The sequence below is a fragment of the Zootoca vivipara genome, chromosome Z2 (genome assembly GCF_965207765.1).
Source record: "Zootoca vivipara chromosome Z2, rZooViv2.hap1.1, whole genome shotgun sequence".
Lineage (NCBI taxonomy): Eukaryota > Metazoa > Chordata > Lepidosauria > Squamata > Lacertidae > Zootoca > Zootoca vivipara.
The window spans coordinates 9,898,435-9,915,195 of record NC_142585.1 but is presented as its reverse complement, the minus strand read 5'-3'; the positions used below and the strand labels follow the sequence as shown (position 1 = coordinate 9,915,195).

The 16,761-nt window shown below is 41.8% G+C and overlaps 2 protein-coding genes across 2 annotated transcripts in view; one reads left to right on the top strand and one right to left on the bottom strand.

Moving 5' to 3' along the window:
• The window catches only part of GPR50 (G protein-coupled receptor 50), a 125,343-nt gene that overhangs the window by 89,388 nt on the left and 19,194 nt on the right, over positions 1-16,761 (bottom strand). The gene's annotated exons all lie outside the window — the stretch shown is intronic.
• LOC148686554 (uncharacterized) lies at positions 5,018-5,774 on the top strand. Its single transcript, XM_088665400.1, has 2 exons — positions 5,018-5,021; positions 5,075-5,774. The coding sequence occupies exons 1-2, from the start codon at positions 5,018-5,020 to the stop codon at positions 5,671-5,673; spliced, it is 603 nt and encodes a 200-aa protein (XP_088521526.1). The 3' UTR covers positions 5,674-5,774.

Genomic DNA, 16,761 nt, shown 5'->3' with positions numbered 1-16,761 from the left:
TGCCTCAGGCCCAACTGGGTTCTAGATACAAGTACTAGGTCATTGGCGTACATTAAAACAGAGAGTTTCTGATCAAGAATTGTGGCAAGGGCAAACTGCAGGCCCTCCAGTTCTTTAACTATGTCATTAATATAAAAATTAAACAAGAAAGAGGCCAAAATGCATCCCTGTTTAACACCAGTAGCAGGGGCGTAGCCAGGATCAAAACTAGGGGGGGAGCAAGCCATGGTCGTTCAGGGGCGGGGCCAAGGCATGGGAGCAGAGGGGCCACAAAGTGGGAATGTGGGCGGGGCTACAGGGCCAGCGGGCCCGAGGACATCGTGGCGACGGCGGCAGCGGCCATCTTGTGCTTCTGGGGCTGGCAGCGTTGGCGGCTACCCTGCTTGGCTGGAGAGGACGGGAGGGTCGGGCAGGCGAGAGGGGGTGGCAGGGCGGGTGAGGGTGAGGCAAGGCACAGCTGCAGCCACGACGGCTCCGAGGCGTTGCTGCATATTAGCATAATATTTCAACCATGTCGTGGGTTCAAACTGCACCTTAGAAAATAATCCTGCATTGCAGGGGGTTGGACTAGATGACCTTTGAGTGTCCCTTCCGACTACAATTCTATGATTCTATTGATATATTACCATAGCATATGCATCATTCTGCTTTCTTGAATTGTCCTACTCCTAGGCATAGCAGCCAACTCCTAGAGGCCTAGGTGCCGCCACCACCACCCCAAAATTGGTAACTGGTGAATACCGTATTTGAAAGAGTCACCCCCCCCATCTTGATGGGCTTTCTATGTGGGGCTGAACTGCCCCCCCTGGCAGTATTTTATTAAGGATGGAAGAGGGAGGGAAGGAAGGAAGAAATAGAGAGAGGGATAACTCATATTTGTGGGTGCCTCTGGTTGACGCTGTGATGCTGGAACTCTGCAGCAAGAGGAAGATACCGGTACGCCTGTACAGGAGCCTTGAAAGCAGCTTTCTCTCTGCTTGATTTACAGCAGGCACGTCCAACAGGTAGATTGTGATCTACCAGTAGATCACTGGATGTCTGTGGTAGATCACTGGTAGGTCACTGGCACCCCTAAAAAAAGCTCACCCAAAATTTTCCTCACCCCTAAAAAAAGTTGAACTATGACCTGAAGCCCTAAACAAAAATGGGCCTCCCTTCCTCCTAAAAGAAGCTCAACAAGTTTGACCTAAACCCAAAAAAAAGGGATTCCCTTCCTTAAAAAAAACTCAACAGCTTTGACCTGAGCCCCCCACAAGGGGGTAGATCACTCCCAGTTTTAAACTCTGAGAGTAGATCAGAGACTCTTGGGAGGTGGCCACCCCCGATTTACAGTATACAGATGCAGGAGGAGGGGCAGACTGGAACACCACTGCTTTTTATAAACATCACTGTGTCTGTCAAAGCTACAGGCCCCCCCTTTCTTATTCACTTCCTTTTAGCCTTGAAGAGCCACCTTAGTCAAATTGAATCCTCTGCACCCTCATTAAATCGCCAATAGAACTCGTAACGTGATTCCTGAATGCTCATAAAAACTCCCTCTGAAGAACAATAGGGTGAAGTGGTCAGCTCTCGAATATTGCCTGGGGATATCTGCTCCATTGTCTTAACTGCTTAACTACTGGTAGCCATGTTGCTTTATTTATTTGATGTGTTTTGGTTACAGCTGTGTGCCTCCCCTCCCCAGCAAGCGGAGACTTAGCTGCTCTTGCTAAAGCAAAGCCCTTTCCACTTCAGTTTTTGGAGGGGAAAAGTGCTGGTTATGGTCTGTAAAATACATTATTTTTTTGCTTCGGGGGGGGGGCAGCTGCCCTCTCCTGCCCCCACTGCCTACGCCCATGACCAGTAGTGGTCTTAATTCTTGTAGTGAGATGGCCGGCAAGATCCACCTTTACTTGTATCGATGTATCAGTATACAATGTTCTGATAAGAAATAATAGACGGCGATCTATATTTGTCTTCCCCAATTTCTGCCACAATGCGTGTCTCGGAATCGTATCGATAGCTGATTTTAGATCAATAAAAGCAACATACAGTTTTTGCTTCAAATTATGGATGTATTTACATAGCAGAATGTTCATCACAAAGCACTGGTCCAATGTGGATTTCCCTCTTTGGAAACCTGCCTGGGCTTAAGATATCACCTTATTTGTATCTGCCCATTCTTCCAGTCTCCCAAGGAGGAGTGTGGCATATAATTTAGAGGCTACATCTAGCAAACTAATAGGTCTATAATTGGCGGAAATTTTCTTATCACCCTTTTTATATATTGGGGCAATTATGCTCAGCTTCCACCCTTCTGGTATGCGACCTGAGGTGTTAATATATGAGAACAGTTTTGCAAAAATGGGTGGCCAGAAATCCAGTCTTATCTTATAAATCTCCGCTGGGATCATGTCTTCTCCTGGGGCTTTATTGGCTTGTTGGCTTATGATTAGCCTCTTAATCTGGTTGGGCGTGATGTCTGGCCATTCTGGCAGTTCTGATAACTGAATGTGGTCAACTTGTGAGGGTGGGTTGGTTCGGGGGCCATATATTCCTGTAAAATATGTAACCCAATCCTTTCCTTGGACTGATGCTTCTAGCGAGTAGCCCAGCCCATTTGTACCTTGGGCGACCAGATGCCCAAATTTCCGTGAATACTTTTGAAGTGCTGCATCTCCCAATGCTTTCCACTGTTGCTCATACTGTATTTGTTTCTTGCTTGTAACTAGTAATTTATAATTATAACGTAATTGGGCTACCTCAGCTTGTATAACAAGATTGTGCTTATCATGTTTTAACTTCAATGTTCTGAGTTCCCTAGATAAGCTTTTTTTTTTTACTATTCTGACACTCCTTATCAAACCAGGTATGTCTTTTAAACTTTTTATTTTTAGACATACTAGTTGTGGTCATCAATGGGCGCATTCTGTTAATTATGTTCTCATACAGACCAATTACGTTTCCTGTTTCTAAAAACAATTCCCCCTTTAATGAAACAAATTCATGGGAATCCAGGATCTGAATCGTTTTTTCTTGGACCTGTGCATTCCATTTTCACCTCTTATTTCCAAGTATCATATATTCCGTTTCATCCAATCATTTAGGAAAAGCAGGAGAAACGAATGATATCAGAGATAACTCAAGTGGGAAGTGGTCACTTTCAGCACTGGGAATTATCCTAAAGGTGTCTCGGTTGCTGTAGGGGAAATGCTTGGCCGTGGCTGACCCTACAATGCTGCTGCTGCTGCACGGGAAATTCCGTTAAAGGAATTCTGGGGCTGGCCATGCTTTCGTCCGTACCCCCTACAAGGGGCTAGGGCCACGGAAGAGCCCCTGGGAGCAGTTGAGGAGAGGAGAGTCTCTGACCCCCGTCTCCATTCTCTCCTCAATTTCTATTCCTCACCCTGACTTCCACAGGTGGGCGGATGTCAGATAGTCGTAACCAATGCCAAAGCAACCACTCACATTTTGTATTTGAAATAAAGTTGTGGCCAAAATCATGCCAAAACCCTCAAACTTAAATTTCTGTGTGAAGTGTGATTTATTGGGGGGGGGGTGTTTTGGAGACCTCTACACGCAAAATCGATTTTAAATCACGGACACCTTGGTTCTGAAAATGGTGTTGCCTGTATTGGTGTGACTGATGGGGTCCCATGGCACAAATTTCATGTGGTCCCAGTGCAAAGGAAAAGAGCTAAGATCTTGTCCCTTACTATAATGTCCAAACAAGTTGTGATAGCCAAGAAGAATGATAGGTTTGTAAGGAGTCTTCAATAATTTTGCCAAGGAAATTCTGATTGTTCAGGGCCTAATGCTATTAGCCTCTCTTGTAAATGGAGGTCCTTTATGAAATGCATGCAGGACCATCAAGCAAATCTGTACTGAGATACACCAATCACCATTTTTACTCCTGGAACTGCTCTGAATCTGACTTCAGGAAGAACGTGTTTGAACTGCACAGTGTCCTGGAATAGACCCTCTGCATTCGGAAAGAAGGGAACTGAGTTCCCTCCCATTTCCCACTTTCCTGCTGTTCCAAATGACCAGTACCCTGGAGTTATGATTTGTCTTGCTGTCAGGATTCTAACTGGACTGTAACTGACCTAAGAATTCTGCAGAGCAGTTGCTGCTGTGGCCGGCTGCTCAGGTGAACGTCAGCCCAGTGGCCAGCAGCTGAGTCTTTTTGAGGCTCAGGAGCACCTAGCAAATACCTGCTCTATTCCTGGCCCGCTAGACTCTAGCTGAGGAACGCATTTCAAGTAAGTGTAGGGATTAAACATTCCTCACTATGCCATCAGGTGTGTTTCTGCTCTGTGGGAAAGGATAGCTGCCGTAGCAGATAGCAAAACAGCAAAATCATGAGCAGATTCCCATCCACAACAGGTTGCTGTGGTTAGGGCCATTTTCACAGGAACAATGCAACAGTATATTCAATCAGGAGCAGTGTGCTGGAAGAAAGTATGTGTGTCGGCTTCTCTGGATCAGATGTCTATACCTAACCAGGGGGTGGGAGAGAGCGGGGGAACTCCTTCTTTTGCTGCTTCTTTCTGGCCAGGAGGGAGGATGTCCTTCAATGACTAGACATGCTTGTTATTCCCTCCCTCACTGTATGTTGTCTTCTCTTTTGTTTCCAGGATGTCTGCCAAAGTCTCCCTGGGTCCTCTATTCTCCAAACCCCCCCTGCGGGTGAGAGAAGGCTCCCTGGTGGGGAGATTGCTGAGCGTAGTTTCTTGCCTCCAGTTCTGTGGGTTCTTGATGAGTATTTTGGCCTGCATTCTGTGCATTGCAACCACAGCCAGTGCCAACTGGAGAGTGTGGCGTGGAGAGAACGGCTCTGAAAACATCTGGATTGGAATCTGGAATGTCTGTTTTTGGAGAAACCCTTCTGATGACGGCAACTCTTTTTGGCATTGTGAAGGTCTCACTGAGCGATATCCAACCCTCCCAAGGGAAATTTTTATTGCTCAGGACTTAATGGCCTTAGCTTCCACTATGAGTTCAGCCGCCCTTGTATTAATATCATTTGCCTTGTGCAATGTGTTCGAGCCCGGAAAACACGAGGATTTCCTCTTAACCTTTTTTAGGCTTGGAGCGTTCCTGAACATACCTGCTGGGATCCTTGTCCTGATTTCTGTGATATGGAACATGTCTTCCGTCTTGCAGAATGGGAAAATTGACTTCCCAGAAACTTTTGAATTGCCTCCAATTTCCAGCGAGCAGCATATTGGACCTTCAATTTATCTTGGCTATATTGCTGCGGGTCTCCAGCTGCTGAGTTCAGCATTGCTTGGGATGGAGAGATTTTGCATCAGGACCACCACAACAGATCCATATCGAATAGACATTGCAGTGGAGATTAGCCCAAGACATTCGGTAAAACGCAAGAGACTAACTACTTGTTCAAAGTGTGGTTCTCTACTGGATGTGATAATTAAAGAGAAATCCTCCACAGTTGAGATACCGGAAAGCCAGGAAGAAGATCTCGGCACTCGAAACCAATCCTGCATCGTAGAGATACTGGAAAGCCAGGCAGAAGATCTCGACACTCAAACCGAATCCTGCATCATAGAGATACCGGAAAGCCAGGCAGAAGATCTCGACAATCGAAACCAATCCTGCATCGTAGAGATACCAGAAAGCCAGGCAGAAGCTTCCTCCCCTTCTGGATATCTTTCCTGTGTCTACTCATAGATTTACATTTTTTTATCAGCTCTTTCATTTCCTAAGCAACCACTCACATTTTGTATTTTAAATAAAGTATTTTAAATAAAGTTGTGGCCAAAATTATGCCAAAAACCTCAAACATATATTTCTGTGTGAAGTGTGATTTATTGGGGGGTGTTTTGGAGACCTCTAGATTCAAAAGCGATTTTAAATCACGGACACCTTGGTTCTGAAAATGGTGTTTCACTCCCTGCATTTATTTAATATATGGTTGATTCATCACCAGGGGGCTTGCAATTCCTGGGAACTCACTCCTTGCCTTTATTTAATATTTGAAGATGCCTTCTTGCCCCAGCTCTGGGTTTTTATTTAAGCTGTTGCGTTTGACCTTGCTATGCCTGCCATGGGGTCGTCTGCTTTGGGGGCAGGGGCCTAGTAGGAATTTTTCCATTTGGCTGATTGGCTGGTGCCACTTGGTTTTCGCCTACTGCGCCTACAATTTGTCACAACTTGTAAGGTTGCAGTTAGGCATTGGTTAATAAATTGGTTGGTGGAGGGGCCAGGATTGGCTGTGCCGGCCCCTCCAATGGTTGCTGTAGGTATCAAGTTTATTGCTTATATCCAAAGGCTGCTGCAATGTATACAATGTAATTCAGTAAAATATATACAAATTTGGTAGAAAACTTAGGACATTTACATTATCAAAACATGACCTAATCAGCACAAAGCTATGGAAACACTTTAATATACCAGTTGAAACATTAAATAATAAAAAATAGTTCTGTGGGGGTTCCAGACCAGAAACGTTTGAAGTGCCCCAAACCTCTGCACCATATAAAATCTGGGCCATTGATTTTGCTTTGTACACCGATAGAGCTGGATTGACTAGGTTTCCCCCATTGCAAGCGGCAAATTTCAAAATAGCTTTTACCGATTTAAAGGCTTGCAGTTTAATATTGGACAGCTGTCCATTCCAAGATGCCATTTCTGAATAAACCAGTCCCAGGTATTTGAACGTCTTTACTTCGTTCCTGATGTGTTTGTCCAGGTGCCAAACATGCTTTTTAGGGCGCTTCCCAAATACAATGTCCTGCGTTTTATCGTAATGTATGGATAAGGCATTCCTCGTGCAATTTGAGCTTATTTTTGCGAGCAATCGCCCCAGGCCCAACTGGGTTCTAGATACAATTACTAGGTCGTTGGCGTACATTAAAACAGAGTTTCTGATCAAGAATTGTGGCAGGGGCAAACTGCAGGCCCTCCAGTTCTTTAACTATGTCATTAATATAAAAATTAAACAAGAAAGAGGCCAAAATGCATCCCTGTTTAACACCAGTAGCAGGGGCGTAGCCAGGATCAAAACTAGGGGGGGGGAGCCATGGTCGTTCAGGGGCGGGGCCAAGGCATGGGAGCGGAGGGGCTACAAAGTGGGAATGTGGGCGCTGCTACAGGGCCAGCGGGCCCGAGGACATTGTGGCAGCGGCGGCAGCGGCCATCTTGTGCTTCTGGGGCTGGCAGCGTTGGTGGCTACCCTGCTTGGCTGGAGAGGACGGGAGGGTCGGGCAGGCGAGAGGGGGTGGCAGGGCGGGCGAGGGTGAGGCAAGGCACGGCTGCAGCCACGACGGCTCCGAGGCGTTGCTGCATATCAGCATAATATTTCAACCATGTCGTGGGTTCAAGCCCCACCTTAGGAAAAAATTCCTGCATTGCAGGGGGTTGGACTAGATGACCCTTGTGGGTCCCTTCCGACTACAATTCTATGATTCTATTGATATATTACCATAGCATATGCATCATTCTGCTTTCTTGAATTGTCCTACTCCTAGGCATAGCAGCCAACTCCTAGAGGCCTAGGTGCCTCCCCCCCCCCAAAAAAATACTGGTAAATACCGTATTTTAAAGAGTCATTCCCCCCCCCATGTTGATGGGCTTTCTATGTGGGGCTTATCTGCCCCCGCATATTTTATTAAGGATGGAAGAGGGAGGGAAGGAAGGAAGAAATAGAGAGAGGGATAACTCATATTTGTGGGGGCCTTTGGTTGACGCTGTGATGCTGGAACTCTGCAGCAAGAGGAAGATACTGGTACGCCTGTACAGGAGCCTTGTAAGCAGCTTTCTCTATGCTTGATTTACAGCAGGCACGTCCAACAGGTAGATTGTGATCTAGCAGTAGATCACTGGATGTCTGTGGTAGATCACTGGTAGGTCACTGGCACCCCTAAAAAAAGCTCACCCAAAATGTTCCTCCTCCCTAAAAAAGTTGAACTATGACCTGAAGCCCTAAACAAAAATGGGCCTCCCTTCCTCCTAAAAGAAGCTCAAGTCTGCACTCAATGTGAGGAGGTGGGGCTCAGGAGCCCAGTTATGTCACCCCTTGCCTGCAGAGCTGGCAGCCTCTCACTCTTTTTCAAAACCCTACCTTGTGGAAGGTTCCTTCAGACTCCTCTCCTCTGCCCTCTCCATGGGAGTCGTCTGGGCAGCAACTGCTGCTGCCCCTGGTCACTGAGTTCCCCCACCTTGTCCCGAAGAGAGGTGCCTCTTCACACTGCCCCACAACTGCCTGGGAAGAAAGCCTTAGTGGCCCAACAGAGACTGGCCAAAGATGACTGTGAGGCCAGCACCTTACCTTGGGAGGCAGCAGTGGCAGCAGTGGACACTGCCAGACCTGCATCGCAGACTGGCTCCCCTTCCACACCAGGCACTCAGCACTCTGCCTGGCCTCCCACGCATCTGTCTATGCCCAACAGCAAGGGCAGGAGGACTAGCTGGCTGGGCTCTCTTACCTACTTGCTTGCTTACTCCAAGGCTGCCTCAGGCCCTGGCAACTAGCACCCCTTGACCAGCCCCAGAGGCACCATTCACCTGGGGAGTTTGTAGCCAGGGCTGTTGCAACAAATAGCTGTGCAAGCTTTTGGGAAGCAGAGACACGAGAGGGCATCAGGGGAGGGAGAGAAAGAAAGAGAGATGGAGGCCAATGTTGCCCATGGCACCCCTGACCATTATTCAAGGCACCCCAGCACACTGGTTGAAAACCACTTACCTACCATATGACCATGGGGAAAAACAGGCGAAAACAGATTTAGGCTGTCTTAGCAATGCAGGGGTGTATCTTCAACTACCTGTTTAGGGAAGCTTTTAATGTTTAATGGATTTCTGTATTTTAATGTTTTGTTGGAAGCCACCCAGAGTGGCTGGGGGAACCCAGCCAGATGGGCGGGGTATAAATAATAAATTATTATTATTATTATTATTATTATTATTATTATTATTATTATTATTATTATTATTCCTGCTGACTCCGGGTGTAAACCAAGATTACAATCATGACTTTCTTCTTCATTCACCTGGGCTGTATGTTAGAAGGAAAAGACATGGATAACCTAATCATTGGAGATTGAGTACTTGCTTTTTTTCTATGTACTCCACACACTAGGTTTACTGCATATATTTTGTCCCTGAAAAGTGCTTCAAGTGAAACTAGTTGCAATACAAAAATAAATGTGCACTGTCAATTAATTCTGCATTGCCCTGTACTCATAATTCTTTTCCCCAGCCGGAGCTCACCAGAGCTCAGCGACGGCACCTCTCAGGTGGGCGCTAATGCCATTCTGTTCTCTTTTTTTAATTAAACTTTTATTGCAGTTTTATAAGTGCGAATTCCATATATCATATACCAATATCCAATCCTACCTTACCAACTGCCATTCTAAGAGAAGAAGGGAGAAGTTCACAGTGAGCTCCGGCACCTCTTTTTCTAGAAAAGTAGCACTGGCTCTACCATGTGTGTTTGAAAACACATGTATACCCGGCTTCCGGTTTGACTGCGGAGGGAAATGGCAGCACGGAGTGGGTCGTCCAATTAAGAGACAATGCTTCTGGGATTTCTAAGCTATAGGGGTGTGTGCCAGGATTAGCAACCCCCCCTTAAAAGCCCCACAGACAAGTGGGGGCTCGAGGGGACCAGCTGGGCTAGAAGAGACTCGCTGCGCTCACAGGGGGGGGGGGTGGCAAGAGAAGCGGCTTGAGTCTGTCCGTGGCTCCAGTGCTGCTTAAAAATCCGAAACCATGAAATGCCACCTGAAGCCGCAGACTTTCTAAATAAGGTATTTATTACCAAGATTATTGGACTTTAAAGACATAAAATTATTGGATTAAAATTGAATTTGATAAAGACGGAATTTAAAAAGGAAGTCAACTTCCGTCTTTTGAAGGACAGATTCTGCAGTATAGATTTGTGAATGGGATTAAAGACATTTGGAGACACATCAGTCTTTTGCTACTTTTTAAACTGCACTTAGTTACTTATTAGCAAACCATCTCGTTGCTGGATACAAAGAAATGAACTGTTGCTCTTTGAACTTTTAAAAGGAGTATACATGAATGGAGTAGAGTACCCTCAGTTTTTTAATGAATGGTGAAGCTGTTTCCATGAATGAAAGTGATTAAAGGATTGGGGGGGGGAATCAAATAAATTTTAAAGAACCCTGGATCTTAGCAAATCCTACCAAAGCTCAACAGGGGAACACTTTTCCATAACTAGGAAAAAGCTCAGGGAGGAGAAGTGCCGGGGATAGTGGGAGTAGGAAAGGGAAAAGCTTTAAATGAGGGGGCCATACATTGGAATATAAACTGAGGAGAACATTATATATTGGATTATAAATACCATTTGGGTTACAAATACAATTTGGATTAAAAAATTAATTTATGTCTGGAAAATATTGGATTTAAATAGTGGGAACATTTTGGACTACAAGATACATTGTGGACTATAAGATACAACCAGAGACTTTGAAAGCACCAGGACCAGACCAGCATCAAGGGAACAGCGCAACACTATTTGTAGACTGTGATAACTACCAGGTTCTTTTCTCTTTAAATTGTGTATATATGTGTGATTTTTTTGGATTACTTTTGAATTGTCTGAAATTTCCTTAAAAGTGAAACTGTTGATATATACTAGTATAAAACTGAGCTGTGATAGGGCTTGTGGGGGAATTTCTACATACAAGTTTAAGAGTGAGAAAGAGATAAGGAGGTGGAGCGACCTTGAGGCAGAAGTGTTTTGAAGCAATTATTTTGAGAATAGGCATGGCAGAGAAACCTAAACAGGAGACAGTAAAACAGAAAGCACTAGAAAGAAGAAGAGCGTCAGCACAGGAAGATATTGAAAAGACACCTAAATCAGACATGGCAGATTATGACTTTGCAGAATTCAGGAAAGGACTAGAGCATTCTATGAATAAACAATTTTTGGAAGTAAGGTCAGATATAGAGAACTCTAAAGAGATTTTGCCACAAAAAATTGATAAATTGGGTGAAAGGTAAATGCCCTAGAAGTGAAAGTGGTAAAATTGGGAAAGACAGTGGAATCAGTTGAAGGTATAAAGGAGGGTCAATTGGCACTGGCTGGGGCAGTAGAGGGCCTGGCAGACAGACAAAATGTGTTTGAACAACAGAATTTACTAATGCAATTATGATTAAATGTAAATACAGTTCGAATAAGGGGGGGTTACCGGAGAGAGAGAAGGAGCAAGGCCTTGCAAGCTACCGGTATGTGAGTGGGATATTGGAGAAATGGATGGGGACAAAAGAGGGAATGGAAGAATTTATTGAGAATGTCTATCAAGTTCGAGAAGACAGCCACCAGATGACACAAGGAAAATTCAAGATGCAGTAATGCAAAAAAGCTTTGAGGTCTGGTGGTTGAAGGACAGAAAGTTGACATTTTCAAAGAAATTCCATTTAAATTGAGAGTTAAATGAAGGAAGTAGCAAAACCTGGCATCAATCCTCAGAGGAGCAGAGATAAACTGCAAATGGGAATTTCCAGAAAGAGTTTCCTTCACTTACAGAAATAATAGATTTAGATTAGTGACAGAGAGTCAGGCACAGTTCCTAGACAAACACGGCAAGGATCCAGAGTTTCAAAATGTGAGAAGAGACTTCAGAACCCCCTATGAGATGCAAAGAGATGAATTGGGGGCAAAACAGAAGGAACAGGACGAGAAAGTAAAACGTTTTTAAGTAAACCAGACAATGGAAAATCTTAAATTACTAACTTGGAATGTGAACGGCTTAAATAATAAAATAAAAAGGAACAGGGTGTGGCATGAAATCTTAAATTTGGATATACTGTACCTGTAATTTGCCTACAGGAGATTCATGTTGCAAGGAAACATGAGAAAATTTTGACTAATAAGAGATTAGGAAGTCAATTTATTGCATCAGAAAATTCAAAAAAATGTGGAATTGCTTTGTATATAAAACCTGCACTTCAACCACAATTAATTCAAAAGGATGAGAAAGGGAGAAAATTGTTGGTCCAAAATAAAGTTCAAGGAGAAAAAATAATTTTGGTAGGGATATATGCACCAAAGGAAAATAAATCAAATTTTTCCCAAGAGTTAGAAACAGAATTACTAGATTTTGCAGATGAGAAAATAATAGTTATGTTTATCTCCCTATTGCCTTAACTTCTTTATTTTCCTGGATGTTCAAAGTCTAGTTATCAGATACATTCCCTATATATATTTTAAATTTCTTCCAGTCTTTTGAAACTTTGTCATTTGTTTGGTCCCGGAGTCTCCCTGTCAGTTCTGCCAATTCCATATAGTCCATCATTTTCATTTGCCATTCCTGCACCGAAGGCAATTCCTCTTTTTTCCAGTATTTTGCTATTAAAATCCTAGCAGCTGTGGTGGCATACATAAACAAATTAACATTGTCTTTGGGAATTTCTTCCCCAATTATTCCAAGTAGAAAGGCTTCCGGTTTTTTCAAAAATGTGTTTTTAAACATCTTTTTCAATTCATTGTAAATCATTTCCCAGAAGCCTTTTATCTTAGGGCATGTCCACCACATATGGTAGAATGAGCCAACATCCTGCTTACATTTCCAACATTTGTTGTCACTTTTGTGGTACATTTTAGCTAACTTGACTGGCGTCAAATACCATCTATACATCATTTTCATCAAGTTTTCCTTCAACACCGTACAAGCCGTAAATTTCATACCCTTCTTCCACAATTTTTCCCACTCCGACATCCTCACATTATGACCCAAGTCCTTGGCCCATTCAATCATAACTGATTTTGTTTGCTCATCTTTCAAATGCCATTCTAGCAACAAATTGTACATTCTAGACAAATTTTTGTGGTCTGTCTCTAATAATTCCGTTTCTAATTTCGATTTTTCTGATTGGAATCCTATTTTTTGTCTAACTTGAATACTTCATTTATCTGCACATACTGAAACCAGTCACTCAGCCTATCTTTCAATTGTTCATATGGCCTTAACTTAAAGTGGTTACCCACCTCCATCAAAATATCTTTGTATTTCAGCCTATTCTCGTCCATATTTGTCCTTTTAGGTTTCTTTGCCTCAAGTGGTGAGATCCACCTAGGAGTTTTCCTTTCCAACAAATCTTTATATCTAATCCAGACATTAAACAATGATTTCCTAATTATATGACTTTTAAAACCTTTATGTAATTTTACTTTATCATACCATAAGTATGCATGCCAACCAAATGCATTATCATGGCCCTCTAAATCCAACAAGTCATCATTATCTAGCAAGAACCATTCCTTCAGCCAACAAAAAGCTGCGGCTTCAAAATAAATCTTTAAGTCTGGCAAGGAGAATCCTCCTCTTTCTTTTACATCAGTCAAAAGTTTATATTTAATCCTGGGTTTCTTCCCCTGCCAGACAAATTTAGACAATGTCTTCTGCCACTCTTGAAAGCATTTCATCTTGTCAACTATCGGTAGGGCCTGAAATAAAAACAACATTCTCGGCAATACATTCATTTTGACAGTTGCTATTCGTCCCATTAAAGACAATTTCAACCTTGTCCATACTTCCAAGTCTCTTTGGATTTCTTTCCATAATTTCTCGTAATTATCCTTATACAAATTCAAATTTTTGACGTCATATTAACTCCTAGATACTTCACCTTTTTTACACACTTCAGTCCTGTGCATTCCTCAATATTCTGTCTCTCTTGCAATGTCAAGTTCTTATCTAACACTTTAGTTTTTCCTTTATTTAGCTTAAAGCCTGCCACACTGCCAAACTCTTGAATTATCTGCAATACTCTCACAGCACTTTGTTCAGGGTTCTGCAAAGTCAGTACCAAATCATCTGCAAAGGCTTTTAACTTATATTGTTTTGTACCCACTGTAATTCCTTTGACACCTTCATCGTTCCTTATCATATTCAGCAAAACCTCCAGGACAGAAATAAATAACAGGGGGGAGAGTGGGCACCCTTGTCTTGTCCCTTTTTCAATTCTTATCTCTTCTGAGACCACATTATTTACAATAATCTTAGCTTTTTGCTCAGAGTAAATACCATTAATCCCGTTAACAAAATTTTGGCCAACCTCCATTTTTGCAAAATTTCTTTTCATAAAAGTCCAAGAGATATTATCGAAAGCTTTTTCGGCATCCACAAAAACTAACATAGCTTTGGTGTTTATCTTCACTTCCAATCTCTCCAGAATGTCTATTATAATTCTTACATTGTCCTTCATATGTCTACCAGGCAGGAATCCTGCCTGGTCTTTATGGATTAAATCTTTCAACACCCTTTTCAATCTTGATGCCAGAATGCTAGCAAATATCTTATAATCCACATTTAATAAGGAGATTGGTCTATAATTCTTAACCTGAGTCTTGTCCACATCCGGTTTTGGTATCAGAGAGATAAAAGCTTCTTTCCAAGTCTCTGGTGCTTTGCCCCCCCCCCCTAAAATCTCATTTGCTACCTCCATTAATGGTTGTATCAACCAGTTTTTTAATGTTTTGTAATACTTGGAGGTAAGTCCATCAGGTCCTGGGGCTTTGTCGTTTTTCAACTCTTGAATTGCTATTTCAACCTCTTGTCTTGTAATCAATCCATTCAGTAGGTTCTTTTGGTGTACTGGAATTTTCTGTAGTCCATTTTCTTTTATAAACTTCTCTATTCCATCTAAATCTTCTTTTTCCCTTTTATATAGCTGTTTATAATATTTTGTGAAGCATTTCCTTATCTCTGCAGGGTTCTCAATAGATTTTCCTTCATCCATAATCTTTATAATTGTACTCTCTTTTTGTCTTTTCTTCAATTGCCAGGCCAACAATTTCCCACATTTATTAGCCGATTCGAAAGATCTTTGCTTCATTCTTCTGATTTTCCATTCGATTTCCTCATTTATTATTTGAGAATACTGCACCTGCAAAGCTTTTATCTCTTTTTGAACTTCCTGACTTTTCGGATTGTCTCTCATTTTTTTTTTCCTTTTCTTTCAATTTATCCAAAATATTTTCCTTCTTTTCATTTCTCCTCTTTTTCCAAATTGTATTCTGTTGAATCAAAAATCCTCTCATTACTGCTTTGCTGGCATCCCAAACCACTGTAATATTCGATCCTTTATTGAGGTTTAACTCAAAATAATCTTTCAACATCTTCTGGGCCTTGTTGTTTATCTGCTCATTTCTCAATAAAGAGTCATTCATCCTCCATCTAAAAGAACCCTGCAGATACTGTTTTAACTAATAACTAATAAGAGCACCAAATAAAGAAGCAGCAAAACAGGCAATAAAATTATTACAATCACAATATTCTATGGTAATTAAGGAGGAACTAGCATGGAATTTTTTTAAAAAAAATAGATTTTTTTTTGAAAATGCTAATAAACCAGAGAAACGTGGCATGGCAATTGAGAAAAAGTGAACAAAACAATTATGTGAATCGGATAAAGCTTAACAGCAGAACAACTGAGAAAGCAAAAGAAATAAGGGAAGCCCTTGTAAAATATTTTACTGATCTTTATTTAAAAAAAAGACCAGAAAATTTGACAATGATAGAAGATTATGTTAAAAATAGTAAGCTACCAAAGATAACAGAGGAGCAAAAGAGGATATTAAATATAGAAATTTCATCCTAAGAAGTAATTGAAGCAATAGACCAAACAAAGGTAGGGAAGCCCCCAGGGCCAGATGGAATAACAGCCAAATATTACAAAAAACTGAGTGAGCAGCTTGTGAACCCTTTGAAAGATACTATGAATGAGGCCTTGAAAATGGGGGAAGTCCCAGAAACATGGAATGAGGCCTATATAACTTTGATACCAAAACAAAATTCAGATGTGACAATGGTAAAAAATTATAGGCCCATTTCATTATTAAACAATGGTTACAAATTGTTTGCATTAGTTTTGGCAAACAGATTGAAAAAAATTCTTAAAGATTTTATTCATCATGATCCATCTGGATTCCTTCCAAGCAGACAAATTAAAGATAATATTAGAAATGTACTGAATATTATAGAATACCTGGAAGTGAGAAATGAGAAAAAAGCAGCATTAATGTTTATAAATGCAGAAAAAGCATTTGATAATGTTTCTTGGAGCTTCATGAGGAAGGTGATGGAGGAGATGGGGTTTGGAGTAAATTTTAATAGGGGAATGCAAGCTGTTTATTCAGAACAAAATGCAAAAATAATTGTAAATTGGGTGATAACGGATAAATGCAATATCCAAAAAGGAACAAGACAAGGATGTCCATTGTCACCACTGTTACTGGTACTGGAAGCTCTGACAAGAAGGATAAGAGGATATAGAGAAATAGTAGGAATAAAAGAAAAATGAGCATTTTTTTATCCTGAGGCGATGAGAGAGGCAGAGAAACTGTGATAATATTCCATTACACAGACCATCCCAGGCCAGTCTTCAGAGTCTCTGGTTGTTTTATTGGAGAGCTCTGATTTTTTAAACAGGTAAGTTACAAAAATTATTACTGTTTCCATTAATCTATTATTGCTTTCTGAGCCCCCTCCTTCCTTTTTTAAGCATTTTATGTATTTTACATCCTATAACTTTTTATTTCTGGTCAGTGGGCTGTAAATTATTAACATTTAGTTTGAGGTTCAAAGGGGCAGGGATGTAAGCAGAGGGAGTGTTTCTAAATATCCCATGTGTCGTTTAGTTTGGTTCTCATCTATCAGAAGTTTGGGAAATCTTTGGTCAAGCCATTCCATATCATTCATTATAAAACTGGGTGTAGAACTCTTTAAAGAAGGGGGGAAGGGATGGGGGTGGGGAAGGATATTTTAAAACTCATTTTAACCATGGTAA